General features: G+C 42.7%; 1 protein-coding gene across 1 annotated transcript in view; it reads right to left on the bottom strand.

Annotated features, from left to right (window-relative positions):
• Positions 1 to 26044, bottom strand: part of cfap221 (cilia and flagella associated protein 221) — a 65533-nt gene that overhangs the window by 28850 nt on the left and 10639 nt on the right. Inside the window, exons 4-23 of the mRNA XM_030353555.1 lie at positions 24681 to 24767; positions 24476 to 24571; positions 23647 to 23747; positions 23120 to 23229; positions 22213 to 22372; positions 18582 to 18735; positions 18115 to 18220; positions 17688 to 17799; positions 17125 to 17212; positions 16337 to 16429; positions 15078 to 15173; positions 13218 to 13299; positions 12647 to 12738; positions 11082 to 11162; positions 9712 to 9819; positions 9048 to 9213; positions 8684 to 8712; positions 8487 to 8572; positions 4569 to 4611; positions 4158 to 4264 (exon numbers count right to left, since the gene is read on the bottom strand). Coding sequence (XP_030209415.1) covers positions 4158 to 4264; positions 4569 to 4611; positions 8487 to 8572; positions 8684 to 8712; positions 9048 to 9213; positions 9712 to 9819; positions 11082 to 11162; positions 12647 to 12738; positions 13218 to 13299; positions 15078 to 15173; positions 16337 to 16429; positions 17125 to 17212; positions 17688 to 17799; positions 18115 to 18220; positions 18582 to 18735; positions 22213 to 22372; positions 23120 to 23229; positions 23647 to 23747; positions 24476 to 24571; positions 24681 to 24767 — 1997 coding nt within the window. The remainder of the gene's footprint in view (positions 1 to 4157; positions 4265 to 4568; positions 4612 to 8486; positions 8573 to 8683; positions 8713 to 9047; positions 9214 to 9711; positions 9820 to 11081; positions 11163 to 12646; positions 12739 to 13217; positions 13300 to 15077; positions 15174 to 16336; positions 16430 to 17124; positions 17213 to 17687; positions 17800 to 18114; positions 18221 to 18581; positions 18736 to 22212; positions 22373 to 23119; positions 23230 to 23646; positions 23748 to 24475; positions 24572 to 24680; positions 24768 to 26044) is intronic.

The raw sequence follows: 26044 nt of genomic DNA, 5'->3' as shown, positions 1-26044 counted from the left end.
ACTAAGTTGTCGCCCATCATTTCGCATCGCCTGGTCACTGTATTTCTTGTCAATTGAACAGCTTTGACTGCAGACATTATTTCCGTTTTGTTTTTAAATTCTTTAAATAACGCATCTGATGCTTCAATGAAGGCTTCCTTCACCATAACTCCATCCTGGAAACACTTTTTGTGCCTAACAATCGTGCGACTCACCCGGAACGATGCCTCTGTTGCGGCCTTGGCTTTCGATGTTGGCCGAGTAAAAAGAGACTGCTGTCCAAGAAGCTGAGACTTCAACTCCCTCACCTTTCTCTTTCTCAATTCACTGCTTGGAGGAAAGTCTGTATCAAAGGTTCGATGAACCATTCGAAAATGTCTCTCTACATTCCCCTTCTTTGGAAGTGCAATGCTGGATCGACAGATAAGACAGACACACTTTGAGTGTGACATCGTGAATAAGAAGTCCTCTTCCCATTCTTGATGGAAATGGTAAGTCTTCGATTTTTTAATTTCTTTACCTCCCTCATTCATTTCCGAATCATATTTCGTAGGCTACTACACAGAGAATCGAGCAAACGTAAATGCAGCGGTAAAAGGAAAGCGGCGATTGGCGCTTGTCTGGTTGTTATGGTAATGGTGTAACAAACTTTTTAGCAACAAGCAGACTGGCCTGTCTACACGTCAATCAGCGGGCACATTTTAATATCATTAAATGATTGGATGAATTGCTTTTCTGAAAACCGTTTTTTTTGTTTTTCTTGGTGAGTTCTGTGAGCTACTCTCATTGGCCCTGCGATCGACCAGTCGATCGCGATCGACGTATTGGGCACCCCTGTTGTAGGCCTTCGTGAAGTCCGAACAGCGGGGGGGGGGGCAGAGTGGTGAGAGCGATGGCGGAAGACGAGAGCAACGTTGTGTCTAGCTTGATACCATCGCCTTTTTCAAGGCGGCCTTTCACAGAAAAAATTTAATCAATAAAAAACGTAAGACCAACTCCAGAACTGGAATTAAAAGAAAAGGTTAAGACAGTGGAAAGGCATTTCAAAACCGAAAATTATCGGAGATATCAATGGATGAGAGGCTGTAAGAAGGAGGCTGGAGTTGTCTACTTTTTACAACTGACAAGACATCCACTTGGGTCAGCGGCAGATTTGTCAGCCTTACAAATCTGACAAAGTCAGCCCACCGACATCAAGATTCTGCGGCACACCTGCAAGAGACGGTCAGTTTGAAAACTGACCTCCGCCTCTTACCTTGACATTCAGTTTCTCACAAACACACACCTGGCCTTATATTACCTGGGCAGTGCAAAACCCACATACAGACCCCTACAGGCTAAATGCAAGAAATACATGCACTTGTGACCTCATTTTATGTTTCCAGATTTGTCATTAGAGTATTTCTTGTTGCGGAGAATGTTATTGATGTTATGGTCTATTTGTTTAGGCTACATCCTTTTCATCGTTAATTAAAGGCTTGCAGTATTTAAACGCTTTCAATTCAGCGTACTGTGTCTTTTTTTCCGCGATGATTTCTTTTCTCAGCAATTAGGGCTGACGTGAAGGCCCGGCTGTAGTGCTCACGGTTCGCCACTGGAATCAACACTGTTTTAGACCTCACGCACACGCTCATGTATCTCACACTCACGAAAAAGCCAAATGAAATGTTCCGTGGAAAAAAAAGGAAAATAAATCAACGTAAACGAAGAAGCAAGACTTTGTGTTTGGTTGAACAGAGACGTGCGAGTCCAAAAGCGATCCCCTTGTAAAGTGGATGGTTCAAAACTAAAGCAACAACAGATGGTATTCTAAGGCCCCGTTTACACAAGGACGCTTGCGGGTAAAAAGGACAAAATATTTTATCGGAAGTGCCTTTCGTTTAGACGTTTTTGGGGCATGAAAACGCATAAATCTGAAACCACCCTCCAGAGTGGAAAAGTTGAATACGCTCCGCCGTAGCGTTTCCGTCTACACTGCCAAGATGCAAAACACTGAGATCTGCTCACGTCGCGTACGCGTTCACGTCACATACATGTGCCAGTACAAGGAAATAAACAAACATGTCCGATTATTTCCATGCGTCAGACCTTCAAGCTGCTCTGGCAGCTCTAACAAGCGTACAGGAGTCTTTCCACGAAATGTACAGGATATGTACAGATAGTATTACTGAACAGAGAAGTATCTTTTTGGTTTTTGCGGCACGGATAAGAGAAGGAAGATTCTACGCATGCGCTCAGACATGGCGGTGTTGTGTGATAGTGTATCACAGCACTACCTAGCCGCCTGGCATGCATACCCAATCGATTCCACACACTTTTGCGTCACCGTATGCACGCAGATTTCCTCCCGTAAACGCTTGTCTAAACGCGGAATAAAAAGTGAAGACGCAACGCCACTTTTGCGTCTTCTGTTCAGACCGTCATCGTGTAAACGTAGCCTAAGAATTGGAAGAAGAACCAGTAAAATGGCTATGCCCCTTGAGGTTAAACACCCAATAATCCTTCCTAAACATTCTCATGTTTCAAAGTTAATACTTACCAGTATTCACCTACATGTTGGTCATTCAGGAAGAGGACACATGCTTTCTAAGCTCCATCAGCAGTATTGGCTGTCAGGTGCAAACTCTTTGGCAAGAAGGATCATTAAAGACTGCGTTTTTTGTAGACCACTACAGGCCATAGCAGGAGACCAGGAAAAAGACTGATCTCCCACTTGATCGAATAACACCAGATCTTCCAACCTTCACCCATGTAGGTGTGGAATATTTTGGACCTATTTAGGTGAAACGTGCCCGTGCTCATGTCAAGAGATGGGTAGTAATCTTTACTTGTCTGGTAACCCGAGCTGTAAATCTGGAGGTGGCCAGTTTCCTAAACACAGACGCATGCATTAATGCTATCCGTCGGTTCATCTGTCATCGAGGATCAATAAAAAGTATCCGGTCAGATCGAGGCACTAACTTTATTGGAACACAAAAGGAGCAGGCGGAGTCCATGAAATTACTGGACAATGACAAAGAGCATTACTCAAAGAAGGTATTGACTGGACATTCAACCCTCCCTCAGGACCTCACCACGGCGGAGTGTTGGAGAGACCCTTTCGATTGGTCAAAAAGATTCTGTACTCCATCTTAAAGGACAAATCCGGTGAAAAATGGATCTGGGAGATGTTTGGTATGATAACCAGTTGGGATGTTCATTTGGGAGCAAAAAGGCGCATGTACGTATTCTTAAAATGGTTGTTTTTAGCCGATTCTACCAAAACGCTATTTTAAACCACTTAAAAAGCTAGAAGTAGCCCGACACTTCTTTGGTATTATAATAAGGGTCTTAACATATAAATCGAGGCATTGATAACTTTGTAAGTATACCGATTGTTTATTAAAAAGGACATTTTATGCCCACAATACCATCAGTAGTTCACCCGTCGACGCCATCTTGCTGACCTGACACACCCACTACTGATATTGCTGGATTTACAAATAATGGACTAAAGTATACAATTTGCATTGGACAGATGTCCTACATTTGGTTATAATGGCTCCATTAGGTATAATAATTTGAGTAATTGCTATGTAATAAGCAATTAGGGGCTGGTATGTTAGAGCCATTTTCAGTTTGATGTGTTTCATTTATTTATTAATATTCATGTTGGTTTTGGCTTGGTTATTTGAGTTAATTGTTTGTTTTATCTGTTTTCATTTAGTAAAAGCATATTTTGCATTTGACATGCCGGGGATGCCGTATTTGGGTTAATGAAGCGCATCTGTGTGTATTTAGGAGAGGAGCCAAAGGTGAATAGGTAGACGGGAAGCAGTACAGTTTTATAACTGCTCAGTGACAGCTCTTTTGATGCATGTCAGAAAAGGTTTATGTTGATCCTTCATGTTTGTTTTTGCATTCTGTGAAATAAATACAGCAAAGCTGAATAATCAAAGGAGCAAGCGTGTCTAAAAGCCACAATCCCGAAAGAACGTGCATATTTTCGATTAACAGCAAAATAAGTCACGACAGTGTGTGTGGCCCCTTTTTTTGAAATTTGTTTCTATGCTCCAATGTTGATTAGGATCAGCTGTGACCACTCCCTGTTATCAATCACACTTGAACCATCGGGTCACTTTGACTTGAACTAGAGAAGGATGATTTTAAAAAGCGATTGATTTTTATTTATATCTGACCTTCCTGCCATCCGCTCGGCCATGGTGGAGCAAGTGGGCAGCTCGGAGAGGCGTCTCAAGGTGGTCCAATCAGAGGTCTTCCAGGTCATGACCCCTTTAATCACTTCCTGCCATTGGTTCAGCAAGTAAGAGACACGCTGTGTAATCTTTAAAACTCACCGATGTAATATATATATTATATTTTTGTAGTATCTATTTCAATTTGTTTGGTTTACATTATACAAACAAACAGAAAAATACATTCATACACTCTAGTAACAAAGACATTCATATGTCCCTTGTACTCAATGTAGTATCATTTATTGTATCGCTTTTTACTGTTTATGCTACACTCTATGCTAATATGTTTATGAGGCATAAAATCAGGTTCACAAAGTCTGCACTGTTGAGGAAATTTCTAAAATAAAGTACCTTTAGGTCTAGATAGTTTTTCTTGCTCCTGTTGTCAGTAAACCTGCATGAATACAGTAGCAAAACATTATATATACATAATATATCACAATACATACATTCAATTGGCAGATTGTTGCCCTTAATCTATATCCACCTAACTAGCATATTAAATAAATGTTCTGTAAGTTAGCTTTCACATACTACACAGGAACGGCCACTTACAAACAAGATAGAAAAAATATTGTGCTTTCAGTCCAATAATTTTGCAACATTAAAGCGATTTACTTATAATATAAATATGCTATAGAAATATAGAAATATTATCTAATGCTTACTTTACTTTTGTACTTTTACTTCAGTAACATTTTCAATGCAAGACTGCTAGTTGTGTATTCCTTCTGTTATTTCGGCGAAAATTGAACCCAGGGTAATTTTTTCTGCATGAAAACCCATAAAGTAAGCCCTCCGGGCCATTTTTTTCGTTGATAATTGAGTATAGAGCTTGCCCAAAGTTGCCCGCAGCAATGTAACAGCCCAAATGGCTTCCATGTTATTGGTTAGAGCAGGGGTCACCAACCTTTTTGAACCTGAGAGCTACTTCATGGGCACTGAGTTATACGAAAGGCACCCAGTTCTATACTCTTCTGAAATAACAAATTTGCTCAGTTTGCCTTTAGTTATATATTAGTATTAATGATTAATGATACTCTATCTATGTGAAGACATGTTAATTAATTAAGTCATGTTAATGATTTCTCACAATAATTATCAACAATGACTTAAAAAAGGTGGGAAAGAAGTTGTTCAAGAATGAGTAGTGCTATTTTTAGAACAGGCCTGCGGGCGCCTCATGTGGTCCTTGCGGGCGAATGGTGACCCCTGGGTTAGAGCATGGTGTCTTAACGGGGGCGGTACCGCCCCCTGGGGGGCGTTCGCACAACCTAGGGGGGGAGCTGGGAACGTGATTATTGTTTTCATTCATTGTATTTTTTGGGTGAAAAAATAGGCTACCTGAAATAAATAGCCTATTTTCATTTATTGGTTTCTAACCCCTCTACCGTCTCAGCTAATTTTTTACTGTCTATGCGCAGCGTAACAGTGGTCATACAGGCAGCGCGGTCCGGTCCTACACACGCCCGACTCCGCGCTCACAGTGCCCGCGGTTCCCGGGCCATTCATTCATTCGTTCACGGGGCACGGCGGGAATCGCGGGAGTGCCCGGGCTGCGGTCAAGGTGAATGAATGTTCAATCCTCTCTCTCTCTCTCTCTCTCTCTCTCTCTCTCTCTCTCTCTCTCTCTCTCTCTCTCTCTCTCTCTCCCTCTCTCTCACCCTCTCTCTCTCTCCTGTGAAGGACAATGCATGTCATGAATATTCTTCAATATTTATTTATATATTTTTCACTAAAACCGACTCAGAGGACATTCATTGCTATAAGTGACCACCGCAAAAGCCAAGAAAAAATGCATGACACCTTTAAGCAATATAACAAAAGTGTAATTGGCAGAGGTGGGGGTAAGTCACTCATGTGCAAGTCACAAGCAAGTCTCAAGTCATAACCTTCAAGTCTCAAGCCAGTCCCAAGTCACTGTGGTGAGAATCAAGCAAGTCACAAGTCAAGTCATTGCTCAGGTCAAGCAAGTCACAAGTCAAGTCATCCAAAAATCTGATGATCTAACCCAGTTTCCACATTTAAAAATCGGTAAAGAGAGTGGTTCATAAGTTGAGTTTTATTTCAACATTAACAATAACAATGTCTTAACATTAACAATAACTCAAACTATTCAAAACATTCCAAAACCATTATGTGAATAGTTTGAAAATGTTTATATGATCATTACCTCCAACCTATGAAAAGAATCAAATAGAATCTCTAGTCAATCACTCAATCTCCCTAGATGTTGTAGAATATTATTTGCAACACATGGCATCAGACATGAAAAAAAAGAATATTTCAAAAGTAATATCACATACACATACTGTAGGAAGGGGAAATAGTAATACACAAGCCTGAAAGCTGGTAGTATTCTTGCTGCCTCGCAACATACATCGACTTACAATGCATTGCATTTGCAAAAGAAAATATTTGACAGTACTTTGTCACTGAGTTGTGAATGATTGGGTCACATTATCACCCCACCATGGATGAACACACGTTCAACAGGTGCACTTGATGCAGGGACTGCCATAACTCTTACCTCCACCTTGAACAAAGAGGGGAGGGTGCGCCTGTTCATGGCCCAAAACTGAGGGCAGCTCCGTCCATCACAAATGTCCAGGTAGTGGTTCAACTGAATTTGGGGACTGGAACATGAACCCTCTGGAACATGAACGCGGTATGCTGAGAACAGCCCAGTCTGACGCTCTGGCTCTGACGGTGTAATTTTACTTGACAATTACTTGAAATCCTTATCATAACCCACTTACAGTGGGTAAGTGGGTGAGATGAAAATTAAACGAGTCAATCATCTGTGGAACGGGAAGGGCTCGAAAATCTCCAGCCAATGATTTTCAGAACCACCGAGTGGCATTGGACAGTAAGTACGTCAATCAAACGGTCATACTGCACTCCCCCTCCCCCGCTCCCCACGAGTGACCCCTTCGTGCACGTGCACGTACTCAACGCTAGTGACCCAGAGCAAGCTTCTGTTTGTTGTTATCCTGCGGTAGCTACTGGAGCTAGCTAACTAGCTAATCCACATTTGGACCTAGCACTAGAAGACAACCCTAAACTCCAACCTAGCTAGCCTGGCTCACTCTCGCGCATCTGTGTTTGCGCTCGTGCGTGATTGCGCGTCCATGTACTTGGAATGGGTGGAGTCAGAGTCAGCGTTGAAGGAGAGGGGGTAGGACCATTTGAGTTGTGTGTTTTCAAAATCTGCTTGCGTATCGCAAATCCCATATCCAACCTTTAATCTAACTTTAAAAAAGTCCTTTCGAGTCATCTGTCTCAAGTCTAAGTCAAGTCTCAAGTCATGAAGACCAAGTCAAAGTCAAGTCAAGTCTTTTATCAGTGTTAATCAAGCAAGTCTCAAGTCCTCCAATTTGCGACTCGAGTCTGACTCGAGTCGCAAATCGTCATGTGACTCGAGTCCCCCATGTCTGGTAAGTGGGGTCGTTAGTTTACTTATTTATTTTTATTGGGAGGGGGGAGGGGGGCTCCAGAGGATCAGGGTAAGGTCCGGGGGGCGTTTGCTCGAAAAAGGTTGAGAACCACTGGGTTAGAGGCACAGCGAACTCTTCAAAATCGGGGTGGACCGGGGTTTTATTAAAAAAGACTGTTATCCAAGTCTGTGCTTACCGGTCGGTAGGTCAATGTTTCCAGGAAGTCCACACAAGTCGATTACCGGCTACCGTAAATAATAGGCGCCAACAAATTTAGAACAGCCGAGAATCAAGAGGGGAGATTTTTAAGTTACATTTGTTGGCGCCTCTATTATATTATTTACGGTAGCCGGTAATCGACTTGTGTGGACTCCCTGGAAACATGGACCTAAGGCACAGACTTGGAAAACAGCAATAAGCTCCCGGTACGCTAACTAAGTTGTTGATGCTTTTTTTATATGTGAAGGGACCCTAATCATGCTACTGCAGAGGTTTGGTGCTATTTTGAGCAATATTAGTGGTTAAAAAACGCAGATTTGAAAGCGTTCCCTCTGCCCCTAGCCAATAACATGGAAGCCATTTGGGCTGTTGCATTGCTCCGGGCAACTTAAGGCAAGCTCTGTACTCGTTTATCAACGAAAAAAATGGCCCGGAGGGCTTATTTTATGGGTTTTCATGACGAAAAAATACCCTGGGTTAAATTTTCGCCGGAATTACACTTAAAATAGTAGCTCTGACTACTTCTTATTTTCTTTTTTTTGGAGTTCTTCTTCTAAGACTGTTCTGTGGATAATGATGTTTGTGCCTTCTCCAGTTTCTGGATGCAGGGTACCTGGGCAGAGGACAGAGGTGGAGCTCTGCGCTGGTCTCCAGATATTGAGGGATGGGTTTGTAGATCTGCCGATCTGGCGCAGGGTTCTAAAGGCAGAGCGATAGACACGTGATATACTTTATGAATACCAATGGAGGAATGACCTTCTCTGCATTTGGCTACACTAGGAGCTAGGACCAGTCAGCTGCCTGGCTCACAGTGCTGAACCAGCTCAAGTCGTAGTGCCCTGTCCTGGGTTAGGCGCAGGTCAGGAACGTGGACTGTCATGTTTCGTGGTGTGGGAGGTAACCCACGTGATCACCAGGAGAGCAAACAAACTCCAAACAGAAAGAACCCCCCTCCCGTGGTTCGAACCCAGTACCTAGTCACTGAAAGGCAGCAGCACTGACCACCCTGACACTGTGACACTCAATCTACCCAATATATTACGATATAATGTATTATACTGTATCTATGGTAAGAACATATGCTCCAATTTATTATCAGAAAGCTTTTTTCGTGGAAGTGTTTTTTTTAGATGGTGTTGCTTGGTACTCTTTTGATGGATGGATAAAAACATACAAATATCCGTGTGGGTTGAGCAGGGCCTGGCTGAAGGATTGCCTCTGCAACCCGGTCCCCCCCCCCCCCTGAGCTCCTCTTCTTGGTCCTCCGCCTCTCCTGGACCCTCCCTCCTCACTGAGCCAGTAGCCTGCTGGGCTTTCAGCAACTCTGGTAACAGCTTATCCTGGAGGGGGCGATCGGAGCAGTTAGGAGGCAAGGAATGGCATGATGGATAGGTGGATTGATGGGTGGGTGAATGGATGGATGAATGGATGGATGGGTGGATGGATGGATGGATGGATGGGTGTATGGATGGATAGGTGGATGGATGGATGGATTGATAGATTGATTGATGGATGGGTTGATGCATGGATGGATGGATGGATGGATGGATGGATGGATGGATGGATGGAAGATGGATGATGGATGAATGCAGAATTAGTGACAGAACATAAAAGTTACGACAAAATGTAAGACAAAATGCCAACCAGAACTAAATGCAAGACCAGCAACTAGAATTGCTCAAAATGGCACCATTGTTGGCAAAGTCGGTTCAAGAGTAGTACTTTCAAATAGCCAAATGCAAGAGGTGTAGTACTGGATAATATGCCTCAACCAAAAGCCAAAGTGGCTCCAACATGCGTGTTGTGTGTTGGCCGCATGTTGTGGGCGTCATAGTTACCAGTGCTCCGGAACGAAGTGGCCTGGTCAGAGTCGCAGGGACGTAGCTGTTGAAAGCCTCCCAGGACAGTGGGGGGCTGTAGCCCATCACCTTAAAGTGATGGGGAACCTGGGCACACACACACACACACACACACACACACACACACACACACACACACACACACACACACACACACACACACACACACACACACACACACACACACAAACACACACCATTACATCAGGAGTTTTGGAAGGAAGATAGTGGTTTGGTCTCAAATTATTATTTCAATTTGGTCATAGATTATTATTTGGTTTGGGCCATACATCTCCCTGCTGTAAATTAATTTCTCCAAATTCAATCCATCTCCTCACCCTGAGTCATATCACTGTCATTACGTCACGGCAGAAACATTAAGAGCAATCGTGGCCTGTGGCGCATTTCCACCGGAGGGTGTGGTTCGGTTTGGTTTGCCTCAGTCTGGTAGGGAGGGGGCAATTTAGCACAGCTCAGTTCCGAGGTTGTGTTTCTACCACCGACAGTACCTGGTAGGCCGGATGTCGATCGCCGCGGCAGCTACCTAAACATTGTGACATCATAGCCGCGCGACACAGTGTAGCCTGCTCAATAAAAACAATGGAAAAGAGGAACGCAACACATTAAACCAAGAGCTACCATAGAAGTCGTCCAGCAACAGTCTCGGAATGTCTCCACCTCCTTGTTCGCCCAAGCTAAAGCTTTGCGCAAAATGTCCATTGTCCAGAATAATACCTCACGTGTACTGTTTGTTTGTTTTTATCCCCATGCCACGCGGAAGTGACAATTCTGTCGACCAATCAATGGGGGGCACGTGTAGTTCGAACTTGCCGGCACCCTTTCAGGTATCTCAGTTCCCCAACGGAGGAGTACTGGAGACAAGTGCGAAACGAGTACGGCTCAGTACGTCTCAGTCCGGGTCACGCCCATTTTTGGCGGTGGAAACGCGAACCGCGCCGCACCTTTGCGAAACGAACCGAACCGCACCCTCCAGTGGAATTGCGCCATTAGGGAGTTGCGAGATTCTTCCTCTGCCCCTTTGGTCGAAGGGTCCTTGAGCAAGAAAAAAGTTGATGCATGTATACATTTTATATAATATATGTATAACCTCTTCCTTTGAGCTATGAGAAAAGATCTCTCATTAATCAGTCTGCACCATTATACCTCACAGTGCAGGGGAACTCAGCCCTTCTATCATATACTCTCCATTCATGTGTGTGTGTTTCTGGTTTCTTGCATGTAAAACCAGAGCCCAAGGGGTGCATGTGTGGAATATGTGTTTGTGTGTACAGTGTGTGTGTGTGTGTGTGTGTGTGTTTGGGCGTGTGTGTGTATGTGTGCGCACTTACTTGAAGCTGGAAGAGAGGAACATGCGTTGCCATGGAGGTGTCAACCAGTGCCACTGCCACTGTGGTCAAATCGCTGAGGGACTGAGAAGAAGAGAAAACCCATTTCACACACACACACACACACACACACACACACACACACACACACACACACACACACACACACACATGCAAACCCACCCATACACACACACACACACAGTGTGAAACTTACACAACATGTTTTTCCACTCGACAGTTGCTACTTAAATTAAGGATTTATACCAGTGACCTCCTGACTTCTAGATGGTTTACGTTAAGAGGAATTGAAGACATTAGAAAGTTATGATTCCCGGTCACCCCTATGGGTGTAAATGTTTTAATACTTGTGATATACTTGGTGTACATGATGGATCCCCAAGAGAACCATCTGAATCCAATTGTATCCTGAAAATGATTCGGTAAAATTTGTTATTTTGTATTTTTTTTACTTTTACAGTCACATATCATCATCGTGGGGTACGCTAGGCCTCAATGCTTCATTTTGTGTTACGTTAGGCCTTAATGGTTCATTAAGCATACGCTAGGCCTTAATGTGTACTTTTGGGGTACGCTAGGCCTTAATGCTTAATTTTGGGGTACGCTAGGCATTAATCTTTCATCTTGTGCTACGCTAGGCCTTAATGCTTCATTTTGTGGTACACTAGCTTTAATGCATTATTTTGTGGTACGCTAGGCCTTAATGCTTAATTTTGGGGTACGCCAGGTCGTATTGCTTCATTTTGGGGTACGCCAGGCCCTAATGCTTCATTCTCCTGACTTTATCTTTAAAGCTCCAGCCAAATATTACTACAAGGAAAAACACATTCTGAAATGTTTTATGATTGGAAAATCCAAATATTAATGTTTGCAGCGTTGCAATCAAACAGGTTTCATTCAGAATCCATCGGATGCAAGGGGACCCCCTCTTTCTACTAGACTATAACGACAGAGACGGCTCTTTGCATGGGAACCCACTCTTTCTACTAAAACAGCAGAGACAGCTCTATCATTAGGCTGTGCATATATTATATATACTTTTTCTTTCTTTTTTTTTATACATCGGGAGTGCTAATAGCACATCATCAGTAATTATACCTCATGGCTGGGTAGAAATCTCCCTCTTTTCAGTATGCAGGACAGAGCTCAGTCCTTAATCTTGAGGGTCATGTTTTAGAATAGGTCATTCATTTATCAGTTAATTTATTTATTAAAGCAGCACGAGATACAATTTCAATTTAATTAAAATCATGTTATATGCTGTTAAATATTAGTGTGAGAAGAGTCCTAAGTGGTCTTGAGTGACACATCCTCTACTCAACTGTTGAAGCCTTGTCCCCAATATCCAATCAAGGGCAAGAGGCGGGGACCATATCTGTCTAGCCAAAAAGCGACAGTGTAGGAAGGCAACATCCAAATGTTGAGGCAGTAAGCTTCCGGCTAAACAATATACCGCTGTCAACTGCTACTCTCATAAAAATATATTATAAATCATTTTGGGATATTTTTATAATTTAATGTTAGTAGAGCTGAGTGTTGTTACCCACCAGATGGCCGGCCATGTTGACACAAACAGGAAAGGACAACGGAAATATTTTGTCTGGCAAGATCAGACCTTCCGCTTTCTTATTTCCCTTTACTTAAAATTGGAAAAAATACAAAATAAAGAGACATATTAAGGACATATTTACAGACAATAAGTAATGCGAGCCAAGTGGTATGTTTACTGTGATAAATTGTGAGATAATGGGTCTACATTAACGCGGCCTCCCTTGCATAAATAGCGCCGCTAATGTTTCAGATGACGCGCTTTAAACAAAACACAAACACTGTAAAGAGCCCCACTGTCACTACGCAGAGGCACACACTGTAAACAAAAAAAAACACAAACAGTGTAAAAGAGCCCAACTGTCGTTACGCAGAGGCAAACCCCATCAGGACTGACTGAACTCGAAACGAACCTGAAGGAATAAAAATAAAAATAGGACAAGATTCGGTACTCCTGGCAGCGCAAGAAGGTGGAAGGGGAAGCATATCATGAATCCCAAGATTCTGGGAAATCCGTAAACGAAAAAAATAATAATATGAGGATAAATTAATGAACAAGAAAATAAAAACCGTGTTCTTGGTTTTTGCGTGATGGCTTCTTCGTTTTCCTGAGACAAGCCAGCCGGTGGTTCATGCGGCATCGGATCACAACCTGAATGCAAGCGCCAGGAAGGAAAGATGTTCTTCAGCTACAGGGTCGCAGTGGTGGGGAAGTAACTTCAAAATGTAACATATTATTCACTACTGTTTGCTTTAATTTTAAAGTAATACGATCAGTTACAGTATGACTATGAATCTGGTACCTCGTAATATTACTTATTACACTACTTTTGCGTTACTTTCGCAGACAAAGGCAGAGGTCCGCCTCTAAAAGTGTGCATATGATGGCGCTGCACCAATAAAGCTTCAATCCACAGATTCTAATAGATTCTACACGTCCTCAAAGGCTTTGTCTACTTTCCTTTAAAGCTCCATAACCAGCCCTGTGGACAATTTGTTAGTCGTAAGTAATTTGTGATGTTACTTGGTCACGGATAAAATGTTAAATTACTGGATTATTTATTGAATCTACTGGACAGAACCATTTCTACGACCTGGTAGAAACATTCACCAATATTCAAAGTATACATTATTCTAACACTAGGCCTACTAGGCTACCACTGACCCCTAATAATAATAATTTGATAATAATAATTAATAATTTGATAATCAACCTAAGGAAAAGGGCAAAAAGGTACTCCATAATTTGGACATAATTTCAAACCCCAAGAACAAGGGGGTCTGTGAGATGATGTTCCAACAGCCAAATCCAAAAGACATTCGTATGGATTTGATTCCCAGTGGGGCCAATGCTCGCAATGTTCAAAATGCATGCTTCAACTATATTGCATTTTTGTATCACGTTTTCCTTTTGTTGTATTTTGTTTTACACACAACAGGTGATCCGGCCATCTGAGATACGTTAGTTGGTATAGCTTAGTTTAGCGTAGAAGGATCCCACCCAGCGGTGGAATGCTAAAAGAATGCCTTAAAGTTGTTAAATGGAATAGAATCCATGCACTGAAGCCCAACACACACCGGCGCCAAAGCGGTGCGTCAAAAAGAACACCTGCTTTATTTCGCGCCGCCCCACTATCCTTCACGCCACTGTTCTGTTCCCTAGCGTCGCCGCCCCAGAAAAAGCGCTTTTTTAAAGCAGTTTGGTACATCCCGGCTAGATACAAGGTCCTATACATATTGAGATTGTTCATGCACTAGATTAATTATTCCACAATGCAAAAAGAATGAGCAATGAAAGTAAATAAAGTGTGTAAAGTGACTAAACCATAAACAAAGTGCCCGACAGTACATACGGTATCTATGAATTAATGTGACTATTATTGTAAGCACAAACAGAGGATCATGGGCATCAGGGCCATATATGCAGTCATAAAACAACTTGTATAACGTTATTGTAGCCTATACTTTCAAAACATATCACAACGGTGCTGCAGCGCTTCTTGTTGGTGCTAGGGGTGGCAATTGACGCGTGTGAAATGCGCACCGCGGAGCTTCGGCGCCCGTGTGTGGCCGGCTTTACAGTACTGCTTAAACCTCAATGCTTTTTTTAACTTTAGACTGCACTTAACTAGCAGTTTAGATACATATATTGAAACCCAATACACAGACACACAAACTATATAACAAGGTATCTCTATAACTGTGTGATTTGAGTGAGTTCAGTTCATAGTTAGGGGAACAAAATGCATAAGACTGGCATATGGAGCTGGACATGATGAACTATATATTCACATATATACTCTGCATGATTAATGTGTGTGTGTGTGTGTGTGTGTGTGTGTGTGTGTGTGTGTGTGTGTGTGTGTGTGTGTGTGTGTGTGTGTGTGTGTGTGTGTGTGTGTGTGTGTGTGTGGGTGGGTGTGTGTGTACCTTGCGTGCGGCCTGCTGGAAGAGTCTCAGAGCCCGGAGGCTGACCAGCAGCTCGGGGCCGCAGTAGAATGTGAAGCACGGGGCCCCCACCACAGCCTGTGTTTGAGTGTTGATATTGAGAAATGAGAACATCACAAATACTCGTTGATTTATTATATATGAGTGTGTGGAAGTCCCTGTAGACTGCCTTCTACCACCCCTCGTAGCTTCCTAAGAGAGTGGAATCAACACCCGCCTAATCGCGAGTTCAATCCCGCCTGGGGGATGGGACAGCCACGCCAAGAAATATATTCTACACATATCTAAGGGGCAGTGTCAAAAATGTTTTGGTACTCAACATCAACGGTGGCCAAAATACGGAGGTCATCACAAGGTTTAGGTGGACTTTGCTATTGCTGTCGAGTCATGAAGCTCAAGGCTGCTCAAAAATACCCAATCAGTGTATGGACTGCAGATATCGGCATTCGAACACAGTCCCACAACCCTGACTACAACAAGGCTATTCACACTCGGGTAAATCACCTATATTGCAACATGGATCACCAGGCCATGTACCATTATCAGTATCACCAAACCTTACAATTATCCAACATCACCATCCTGCGTCCTGTTTGGAGGAGCCAAGAGAAGTCACCTAGGTGGCGTGTAGCAAGCACATTGCAACAGAGGACAAGCTGTTTAACCAGGCGCAAAGCATGCAAGCCACTGCTAGACGGTGCAGGAGGTACTATGTGGAGGTTTACACTAAGCTAGTACGCTTCATCACGCTATGGATGGGTTACTTTAACGTTTCATCTTCCCTCAAAAGTGATTTGGTGATGTGCTCTCGAACAGCAAGAAGAAAGGAACATGAGTACCAGGAATATGGGCTCAGATCGCCAGTTTAACACATTGAGCCTGTCATTGGGAGAGTGGGTAGACATTATGTTATGTATACCTTTATATATGTTTAACTTTCTATATAATTTGTGGAATAATATTTACTTTACAATAGATACCACTGAAAAAAGCATTTAGCTTTACTTTGCTACCTCATGTGTTGGTGACGAAAAACTGTTTATTTCCATTAGAAAAGAAGACAAAATGCCGTCCGGTTACTTTGTAGCATTTTTAACGAAGTAGGCCGCCAGATAAATAAGGCCCATTGAGGTTGTGTGAAGGGCCTGTGAAGCCCTTTGAGACTCCTTCTGTGAAATGGGGCTATAAAAGGTAGATGAGTCTTATCTTGGCTTGACTACAAAGTGTCCATGTTTCCTCACCTGGCGGACGTCTCGCAAGACCCTCTTGGTGGACAATCTGGGCCGCCCCCACACAAACACATTCTCTTCCTGGTGCCCAGAGTCCCACTGTATCTGCATGCCGGAGAAACAGGAAGTGAGCAACCGCTAGCTCCATGATAGTACAATTAGAAACAAAGTAATATTTGAAATGCTTACATACACACAAACACACGGTCACTCACAATTCTACACTTCAAATTGCAGTAAAAGTAAATCGACCCTTGAAGGCGGCCTTGATGGTTCAGCCACTGTGGATGAGCCACATTGTGAAAGAAATGAAAGTAGTGGAAACCTAACATCTGTTACAACCCATGGATCAACTCCCTAGAATAAGGTTGTACACAAGGGGTCAGCTTTGATGTTTGGATGTCATTTGGAAAAACACCCATCTTGTTGTCAAAGCTGTATTCTCCCCAACACGGACGCATAAAGAAATGAGGTGTCAGTGGTCGCACGATTGTTTACAGTGAAGGAACAAATATGAGTGTACATTCCTGAATATCTTTTTCATACGTTTACTGTGTACAGTATGCATGTCTGTGAAGCCAACTAAAAAAGACTCTAGTGTGTGGACAATAAAGATGTCAAATCTAATCTAAAGAATTTATATTTTAGCTAAAGGATAAAAAATATTCTGTATGTTCAGAAATTACTTTAACCTTGAAAGAAGAATCCTACTGTATTCTCATTAACAACCTTTACTTTGAAGAGATATTTGTTATACTGTCTATTCATAAATAACTTTCACCCTGAAGGATAAATCTTACCGTATATTGATGAACAGTGATCTCTCTCTCCTCTAGTATCTGCCCCCTGCTCTTCTCAGATACAGGGGTTTTGCCCAGATGCTGTTGCCTACAGAACAGAAAAATATTGCCAGGTTTTCTAGGTTACGCCTTACTCGGTGCACTCAATAAATGTTACCAAAAGTAAGCACAACATTAATAAGAACAACAATGCAGAGTCTAGAGTTCACCTAGACTCTGAATAGCCACCCCCTCCCACCCCTCCTACTCACTGTATGTTGTACATCCTGGCCTTAAATGTCCGCACTTATTGTTCGTGGTACTTAGTTATAGTACTTAGCATTGTGTAGCTTCTTATCCTAGCTATCTTTATTGTATACGGGGAATGGGTTGACCTAGCGATAGTTCTTGGCACGTTGTTCTATGAACATCCTTACTGTACCGACAGCGATATATTGTTTCACACTCTTCTGACAAATGTACTTAGCTTTGTATAAAAGCGTCTGCTAAATGCCCTAAATGTAAATGTAAATGTAACACACTGGGCCATGTCTTGCATTGAAGAGACCAATCAGTACTATCACCATCTCAGGCGGTTGGCCCTCTCTTCTGTCACGTCGCCACGGACCTTCTTCATGAATAGGGCCTCCTTCAGCTGTCTGCTCCTCAGACCCACGATGCTGTCACAGGACATGACTACGACCAGGGAGAGGATGAGGATGTTATCAACTAGAAATCACAAGGACATACCTGGAGAATGATATCGGGGCTGGGCTCTGAAAGTGCCATAATGAAGCTGTTTTCATAGAGTGTGTGGGTGTGTGTTTCTGTATGCACAGACTAGTTTCAGACTACAGTGTGCAAAATACCACTGTGTCACGACCTGACTTAGGCCAGCGACAAGCTTGGTGGTCTAAAAATACGGCCACTGTATATTGGCACCATGGCAACTGACAGAGCTGACATACAGAGAGGGATAGGAAAAAGGAAAATGACCCCGGCCACCACGACCTTCCCGCAGGTCTCTGGATTGGACTCTGTCGCCGTCTTTGATCAGCATCTTCGCCACTCCTGCCGGGGTGCAGACGTTCGTAGGGGAGGGGGGCTGGACAGCGGCCTTTGATCCACCAGACAGATGGAGGATGAGGGGGGTGGGGGAGGCAGGGTGAAAGGTGAATAAACTGCATAAACGACTAGATTTAAGAAGGTGTTTTTGTTAATAGAGAGCGTTGCCATTTTCCAAAGATACCGTACGTTTTCCAAACCATTTTCTGAATTGGGTTTATGCATAAAGACATTTTACTGTTGCTTCTGAAAACTGAGGGTTTTATTCTATAGTTCACAGCGTTTGTTAGCCGTACTTACATTAATTTAATTATTTCCTGATAACATTTCAACAAAACCACAAGGTTTTTGGGATCATAGATCACATAAGTGTATGCAGGCAGAAAACACAACCAGATTTGGCAAGGTGGTACCTTCAATTTGTCTGCTTTCTTGGAGGCGGTGCATTTGATTTGAAGCACGGGGGGAACCTGAAGCACAGCATGGTTCCTGATTACAGGAGCCATAACCCGGGTCCTGTAATCAGCCGCCAACATTGCCTCGCAAGCCATCTCGCCTTCATGGGAGCTGTGGTCAGAAAACTCCATGAACCCCCTTGGACCTTAAGGCCTAATAATTATCTTTATAAAAAGATGAAAAGTTTGGACATAACAAACAATTAAACAAAGTATATATATGTTTATCAGTGCTGTCAGTTTAACGCGTTATTAACGGCGTTAATGCAAACCAATTTTAACAGTGTTAATTTTTTTATCGCGCGATTGACGCACTTTTGGATAGGCAAACGTTGTAGTTTTTTCACCGGCTGTCTAGCAACAACTAGTCAGTCACATTAGAAAAACGACAACACCATACCGGATCTAGCTACACTGGGAAAAAAAACAACAAGCACGCCGCACAAACTTGTTGGGGCAAGCAAGGATACAGAGCAGGTGAAAAACTCCTGAAAAGTGTGCGTGTGTTTTTGCGTCACTCTGTTAGAGCCTGCACGAGTTCAATGTTGTCATTAGCTGTTACGTCTTTCTGACCAATCGCACTTCAAGGCCCACCTGGGCTGTACAACTTCGGGAGGGGCGGCTCAGTTACTTCCCTCTAGACAAAATCGACTTGGTTGCGACGTTGACAGTTTGTGAGTGTTGCATCTGTTGAGTGAGAGGTTGCGGGCGCACAGCTCAGGCTGCCGGACGGCGCTGCAAGGAACTTTTATAAACGCAATATTGTTATCCCGCAGCAATCAGCCCGACAGCCCTGAAACGTTAACGTCCATGTGCGTGCGTGCGTGTATAGGCCTGCGTATGGTAGGAATATTCATACTGGTTTAGATAATAAATGTTATAGAATTTCCCATCTTTGCTGAGCAAGAGTTTTGTTCGAAAGTTCAGTGATTGAAACAAATAAAGGCCTGGGCTATTGAAGTCTTACGGTAGGCCGACCCGATGCCGAAGTGGACCAGGTTGAATTCACTGCGGGTCTCTCTTCCAACTGCCCTTCTCAACACTCTCTGATCTCACTAAAAGGCCAGCAGCACGAAATCAAGGGATATTTAGATTAGAAAAATTGTTGGGATTGATCACGATTAATCGCGAGTTACCTATTACATTAATACGATTAATTGCGATTAAATATTTGAATCGCTTGACAGCACTGTTTATATACATATAGATATAACGCATCTCACAAATGCAAAGACACCTTACATAAGAACACTGATGTAGCACCTTTTGAGGTAGGCTCGCTTATTGTGCCGCCATTTTAATACATTCTTTTAAATACATTCTCACTGCCGTAAGCCTCAGACAACCCTTCAGTCAAACTGGAATGGTTTGACATCACATTCAGTTGACCTTGAAGGTCCTTTATTCATTTTTATTCATAATTTATTCATTAAATCTCACACAAAATCAGCTTTTGAGCATGTTATTTGGCGTCCTAATGCATAAGCTATATAGCTGTGTCCTCCTTTACATGCTAATTCATTCATTCAAGTCATATAGCCCTTATAGCCCTTCAGCCTACTGCTAGCATCTATTTATTTTCATTGTCATGTAACAGGAATTACCTAGAGGTATCCTCTGACATCATTTCTTTTTCCATATATTCCCTTTTTTCAAGTAGTACTGACGTACTGAAATCCCTGCATAGTTTTGTAGGCTTTGAAAAGCGTTTTTCCATATTATTCTTCCAATATCAGGCCTCGACATTAATGTTACCTGCTTGCCCGGGGCAGGTTAACTATCTGATCGGGCAACTTAAATGTGACATGTAGTTTCCCGTTCGGGCAAGTGTTTATTTTTTGGAAAATACATTAAATATGCCTAAAAAATAAACGTCCTCCTATATCGCTGGAGCGGAACTACAGCGCTGTGCGTCGGTTTTCAGTAAAACAGGAGAATCATAGCATTTAGCTTGACAAAAACAATAGGTTGTCTCGCAACTTCGTTGCCTGACACCCAATTTATGTTCAGTCACTTCCATATAGCCAACCGCCACATACGGAATAGGAGAAAAAGAAGAGTCACTTTTGTTATTTTCCTTCAGCCTCCGAAAACTGGCCAAGTGCCAGGTAAATTTAACGGAAATAAATAAATAAAGACACCTGAAAGGGAGACGCCGCCAGGATATGAAACAAAAGGGCAAAGGAAGTTTCCGTGGGTCCGTCAGGACAGCGGATAAAAGTTAACTGATTGCGGTTTTGACTACCCTGCAATCAGATTCATTAACACAATTTCACTACATTACGGGTGTAGTATGTTGAGCACAGTTGAGGACACCGTATCGACAAAAATCACAACGACATGTTGCTATCTATATCTGTGCGAGAACTGCACTTAAATCTACAAATTACACCCCACAGACTTCACGTGGATTTTTTCAGGCAAGAAATCACCACAAATCAATCAAAATACATTTTGTCATTCTGATTGCTGTAGTAGTTGCCAATGGTGGGCTGTTACTTACTACAGGTGATTATTTGCAGATCATTTTGCATTATAGCGAATCGGGATGCATTAATAGTTTGAAATATTCACTAAAAATCAAAAAAATATATTAATTAATTTTGAGGCCCTAGTTTTTCTTCTGTTAAGCTTGCTGGTTTGACAGCTTTGCAGCCATAATCGTTGTGTTTTATATTTGAATAAATTATTATAATTCAACAAATACTTGTTGGTTTTATAAATTGTCTTAATAGGCCTAGATTTTCCATTTTGGTCAAGTATTATTTGCTATTGGGCAATTAAATATAACAGCAACTTGCCCTTTTGGCAAGTGGCCAAAAGGGCCACATTAAAAAGCTTAATGTCAAGACCTGAATATTATTTTTCTTTGGTATAATTTATTACCACAGGACACATATCTTTGCCGCAATGCATATCTCATCTATCTGCCTTTCCGCTGTTTGCAGGGAACAGTGAGGGGGAGGTGGGTCGGTGGTGGAGAGGCTGTGAACATCCATTTGATGCATATCTAAACATCCTTGTCACAGCTAGTGACATAAATACAATAAATATATATATATATTACATATATATTTTCTTCTTTTCGTTCCATGGATTATGAACTGTTGCAGAGATAACAATGGCACCACAAGAGCCTTTGATTTGATGGATAGTGGCCCCAACTTTTCTCCTAGGAACCGCATCCTAAATATGAGGGGGTTTAATATCCGAGGGCACCACTGCTGGGGGTTAGGCCCTGTCCACTGGGGGTTGGGCCCTGTCCACTGAGGGTGGGGTCCTGTCTACTGGGGGTCGGGTCCTGTCCTCTGGGGGTGGGGTCCTGTCCACTGGGGGTTGGGCCCTGTCCACTGGGGGTTGGGCCCTGTCCACCGAAAGTGTGTGTGCGGTGGCTCCGCACCTCAAAAACGTCCATTTATTGCCGTCTTTTAGTCAAAATCGATAAAGGGTTGTTTATATTTTAGGAAGGCTCGATAGTCCAATATGTAGTCAACACATAAGCTAGTGATTGGTGTAATCGTGCATATGTTAGAAGCAGAGTTTTGGATTTTTATAAGACTTTTATAAGATTAGAGGGTGTTATGTTTACCTGGTGGGCAGGTGAGGGGCGGAGCTCCCGATTAGCGTACACAGGAAGGGTTTGCTGTTGAACTGGGAGATGACCAGCTGAATGGTCACCTGAGAGGTTCCGTATTCGAGTGGACGGAAGGTCACGGTGATCACCACCTCCCCGCTAGCCGGTATCGATCCTGGAACACGGTAGAGGTGGTGAAGTGTGGGTTTGTGTGTGTGTGACAGAGCTAAACCACAACCTAATTATTGAGGTAGAAGGAGGTTGTGCTTGGTTAGTGCAGAGAGAAAGTTTACTTCATTATGACACACACAAAAAAATGTGTACTGTGGTCCCCTCTGCTCTCAAAAATAACCATGCCACCAATTTATTGCTGGAAAGGTCAGTTTATGTATAACCCGTGTCAGTGGTATATTTAACAACAGTCCATGCTCTGTTATATAATTAACAATTTACAATTAGGGCATTTAGCAGACGCTTTTATCCAAAGCGGATAGAAGAGATGAGAGAGCAACACCCTACACCTGAAACAGCCCTACTTACTTAAGGTTATCCATAGCCTTGTGGGACCATCTAGATATTAAAAATAAAAAAATAGAATGCCTAGTACAAATAATTTAAATTAACCATTACAAGCCGTATCAAACCTGGGTGTGGACACTACTGGGATGTCACTAACAGAATTAGGTTTGTAATGGCAAAAACATTTCGGGCACTTAAAGGTGCATGCACACTGGCCCGATGAACACCAATACCCAATAATAACATTTTGGCCGAAGTTTGGAAAACATGCTTTCTACGTAATCCGATAACAGCCAACAACCACCAACGGGTTTGGCACACTGGCCTGAATTCCAATGTGGGTGTTTTTGGTATTTTCTTGGTGTGCCCTTATGTCATCTGTCCGAGAGTGGTGGGTTGGTACCTGCGAGGGGCTGCACCTGGAAGGCTTGGTGGGGCTGGATCACATGCACCTGGAACTCAACCTCTAGGTCAGCGGGACAGCTGCAGCGGAGGGGGAGGCTGTGGCTCACACTACAGGAGGGAAGACAGATAGACGGATAGAGAGAGATAGACAGATAGAGAGAGATGGAGAGAGAGAGAGAGAGAGAGAGAGAGAGAGAGAGAGAGAGAGAGAGAGAGAGAGAGAAAAGAGAGAGGAAGGTAGATAGGTAGATAGATAAATATATAGATAGATAGATATGTGAATAAGTAGGTAGGCAGACAGACAGATAGAGAGATTTGTTTGTGATAGAGAGATAGAGATAAAGATAGACACACATATGCATCAATAAATACAACAAAAACAAATATGCCCGCCCCCTCACTAAAACCCTCTCACGCAAACACACACACACACGCACGAACGCGCGCGCGCGCACACACACACACACACACACACACACGCACACACGCACGCATGCGGGCGCGCACGCAGGCACGCACACACACCTGTGTCCCAGAGGTATGCTGGGCAGGTGGATGTGCGGGGGGATGCATAGGTCATCAATGACAGGGTAGGCATGAACTGGAATTAAAAGGGCCTCCTCGCCCTAGGGGGAGTGGGCGAACCGGGTCAGGAAGAGAGAGAGAGAGAGAGAGAGAGAGAGAGAGAGAGAGAGAGAGAGAGAGAGAGAGAGAGAGAGAGAGAGAGAGAGAGAGAGAGATGTTTAAATGTGTTTGATGGTTGAAGCAGCCCCACCTGGCCAGAGTCCGACAGGTTCGACTCTGGGGCTGGGTGAGGCTGAACAGTGTGTGCAGTTTGCTCCACTATAATTAAATCCTCTAAACAAATAGGGCACTTAGTTAAAGGACAGCACATGCTCATCTTCACTGGCTATATAAGGCACGTCCCATTTATAGTATAACATCACAGTGTGTGGCACATTTCACATGCAACATTGCTAATTATAACACTCCTACACAACTAGAAAGGAATCACAAATGGGTCGTAGCCATGGGGATAACTCGCCCCCTCATTCCTACAACTCTTAGCATAAAAGGCTTTTTGGGATTAACTCTAGAGCAGTTTTTCCCTCCAGGGCTACTGTAGAAACATGCTTAACCATTCTTATTTTCACTGGATTAAACCCTAAATAAAACACACTTATTAATATTATATTTAATCTCTGCCAAGTCCGTTCCTTTCGATGCCACTAAATTCGACACACTTTACCTTTAATATATAAGGATGGACATGGGATTCATTCTGACATGAACCTAAATAATAACAGGGCAACAAGAAATATCAACTAACACAGACAAGAAGAAAAGGGTCGACCTTGCAGTGGATGCGAAGGCAGTCGTAGAAGTAGCGCCATTGGTCAGGACAGAAGTGGACCTTGACAGTGTAGGCCAGGCCGGGAATGAGCCGGTACTAGAATCAGGGGAGGGTACAAAATTTAACAAGATTGATCAGATCGGCCGGGGAAAGCTGTCGAATCAAAAAAGTCTTAAATTGTGGATTACTTAATAACGGAAAATACCTTTTTGGTATAGGTCGTTCGGAAGTACTTGGTTTGCGTGGTAATGATGTGGATATTAATCACCTCGGATGAGATATTGATTAATTTCTAACCAAAAAAATTAGAATTATGAAACAAAGAATAAAGTGTTAAGGGAGAGAGAGAGAGAAGGGAGGTAAACAACTTTGTCTTCCATTAAGACCAAAACCTTTCCTCCCCAACGCAGTGATGTTCCTGCACCACAGAGAACTCAAAACTCAGAGTTAAATGAACATGTGCTATGCACATGTATACACACTCAAATCAATCTAGATCAGGGTCTTCAACGTTTTCCAGGCCAAGGACCCCCAAACTGATGGAGAGATGGAGCGGGGACCCCCTACTTATATATTATATAAAATTGTGTTTTATATTAAACTGGTCCTATAGTGCCATATATAAATGTACACTGTAAAAAAAGAAAAAGTTGAGCAAACTCAAAATTGCAAGGCAACTTACTGCAATCAATTTTTGAGTTTTGAGCGCATCAAAAAGGTCATTTTCTTCTTTAGTCAAACTTGAAAGTTAGAGTTATACCAACTAAGATTTTTATATTTTACAAACTCAAAAAAATAAGTCAGGGGTGTTAACTTAATATTTCAAATTAAGGTTAATATTATTTTTTAAAAAAACATTTCAAAGAATGCAAAACGAGTTTTAAATTCACTTTATTAAAATTAATAATTTGAAACTTCCATTTTAAATTTCAGAATGCCAGACAGCAATAGAACAAGCAACATGTAGCAGCAAACCAAAGTGCAGAACAAGTTTGACATTATGGTCAAACTTATTCTGCACGAGACGTGAGCCCAGGTTAAACGGTGACGCAACTCTCGTGCCTCATACACCGCACGATCCCGAGAGCTGCCTTTATTTAACACACACCCGCAACACACAGCGCACCGCACACCCAACCAACGGACATGTAATTCTCGGTAACGGTGGCGGCAACACTACGCACAATAAACAACACACAAACAATAAAGACCCCAAACCGAAACAAACAAATTGACAAAAGGCAATAAACCCCTTTTTCCCAACCGGCATCACGAATACCCAGACTCCCCGGGGGATAGTGTCGAAATGCGCATGTGCACCGTAGTTGGCCCAGCCTCAGACAGTCTGACTTAGACTACAGTGAGCCCAACTCTTGACCCAAAACTCAACATTGTTGGTTGGACTAAATTGCATTGCACAGTTGACATGAATACTTAATGTTTTGTATTCATTTTACTCAGAAATCATAATGAGACCAACAATTTTAAGTTTTCGTTTTTACAGTGTACCTTGTTATTTTGGATTCAATACTAAGATGTCCAAGTAATACACAGGTTCATATATTCATG

This window comes from Gadus morhua, chromosome 4, assembly GCF_902167405.1.
Source record: "Gadus morhua chromosome 4, gadMor3.0, whole genome shotgun sequence".
In the NCBI taxonomy this organism is placed as follows: Eukaryota; Metazoa; Chordata; class Actinopteri; order Gadiformes; family Gadidae; genus Gadus; species Gadus morhua.
Note: the sequence above shows the minus strand (reverse complement) of the source record. Positions and strands in the feature narration are given on the sequence as shown.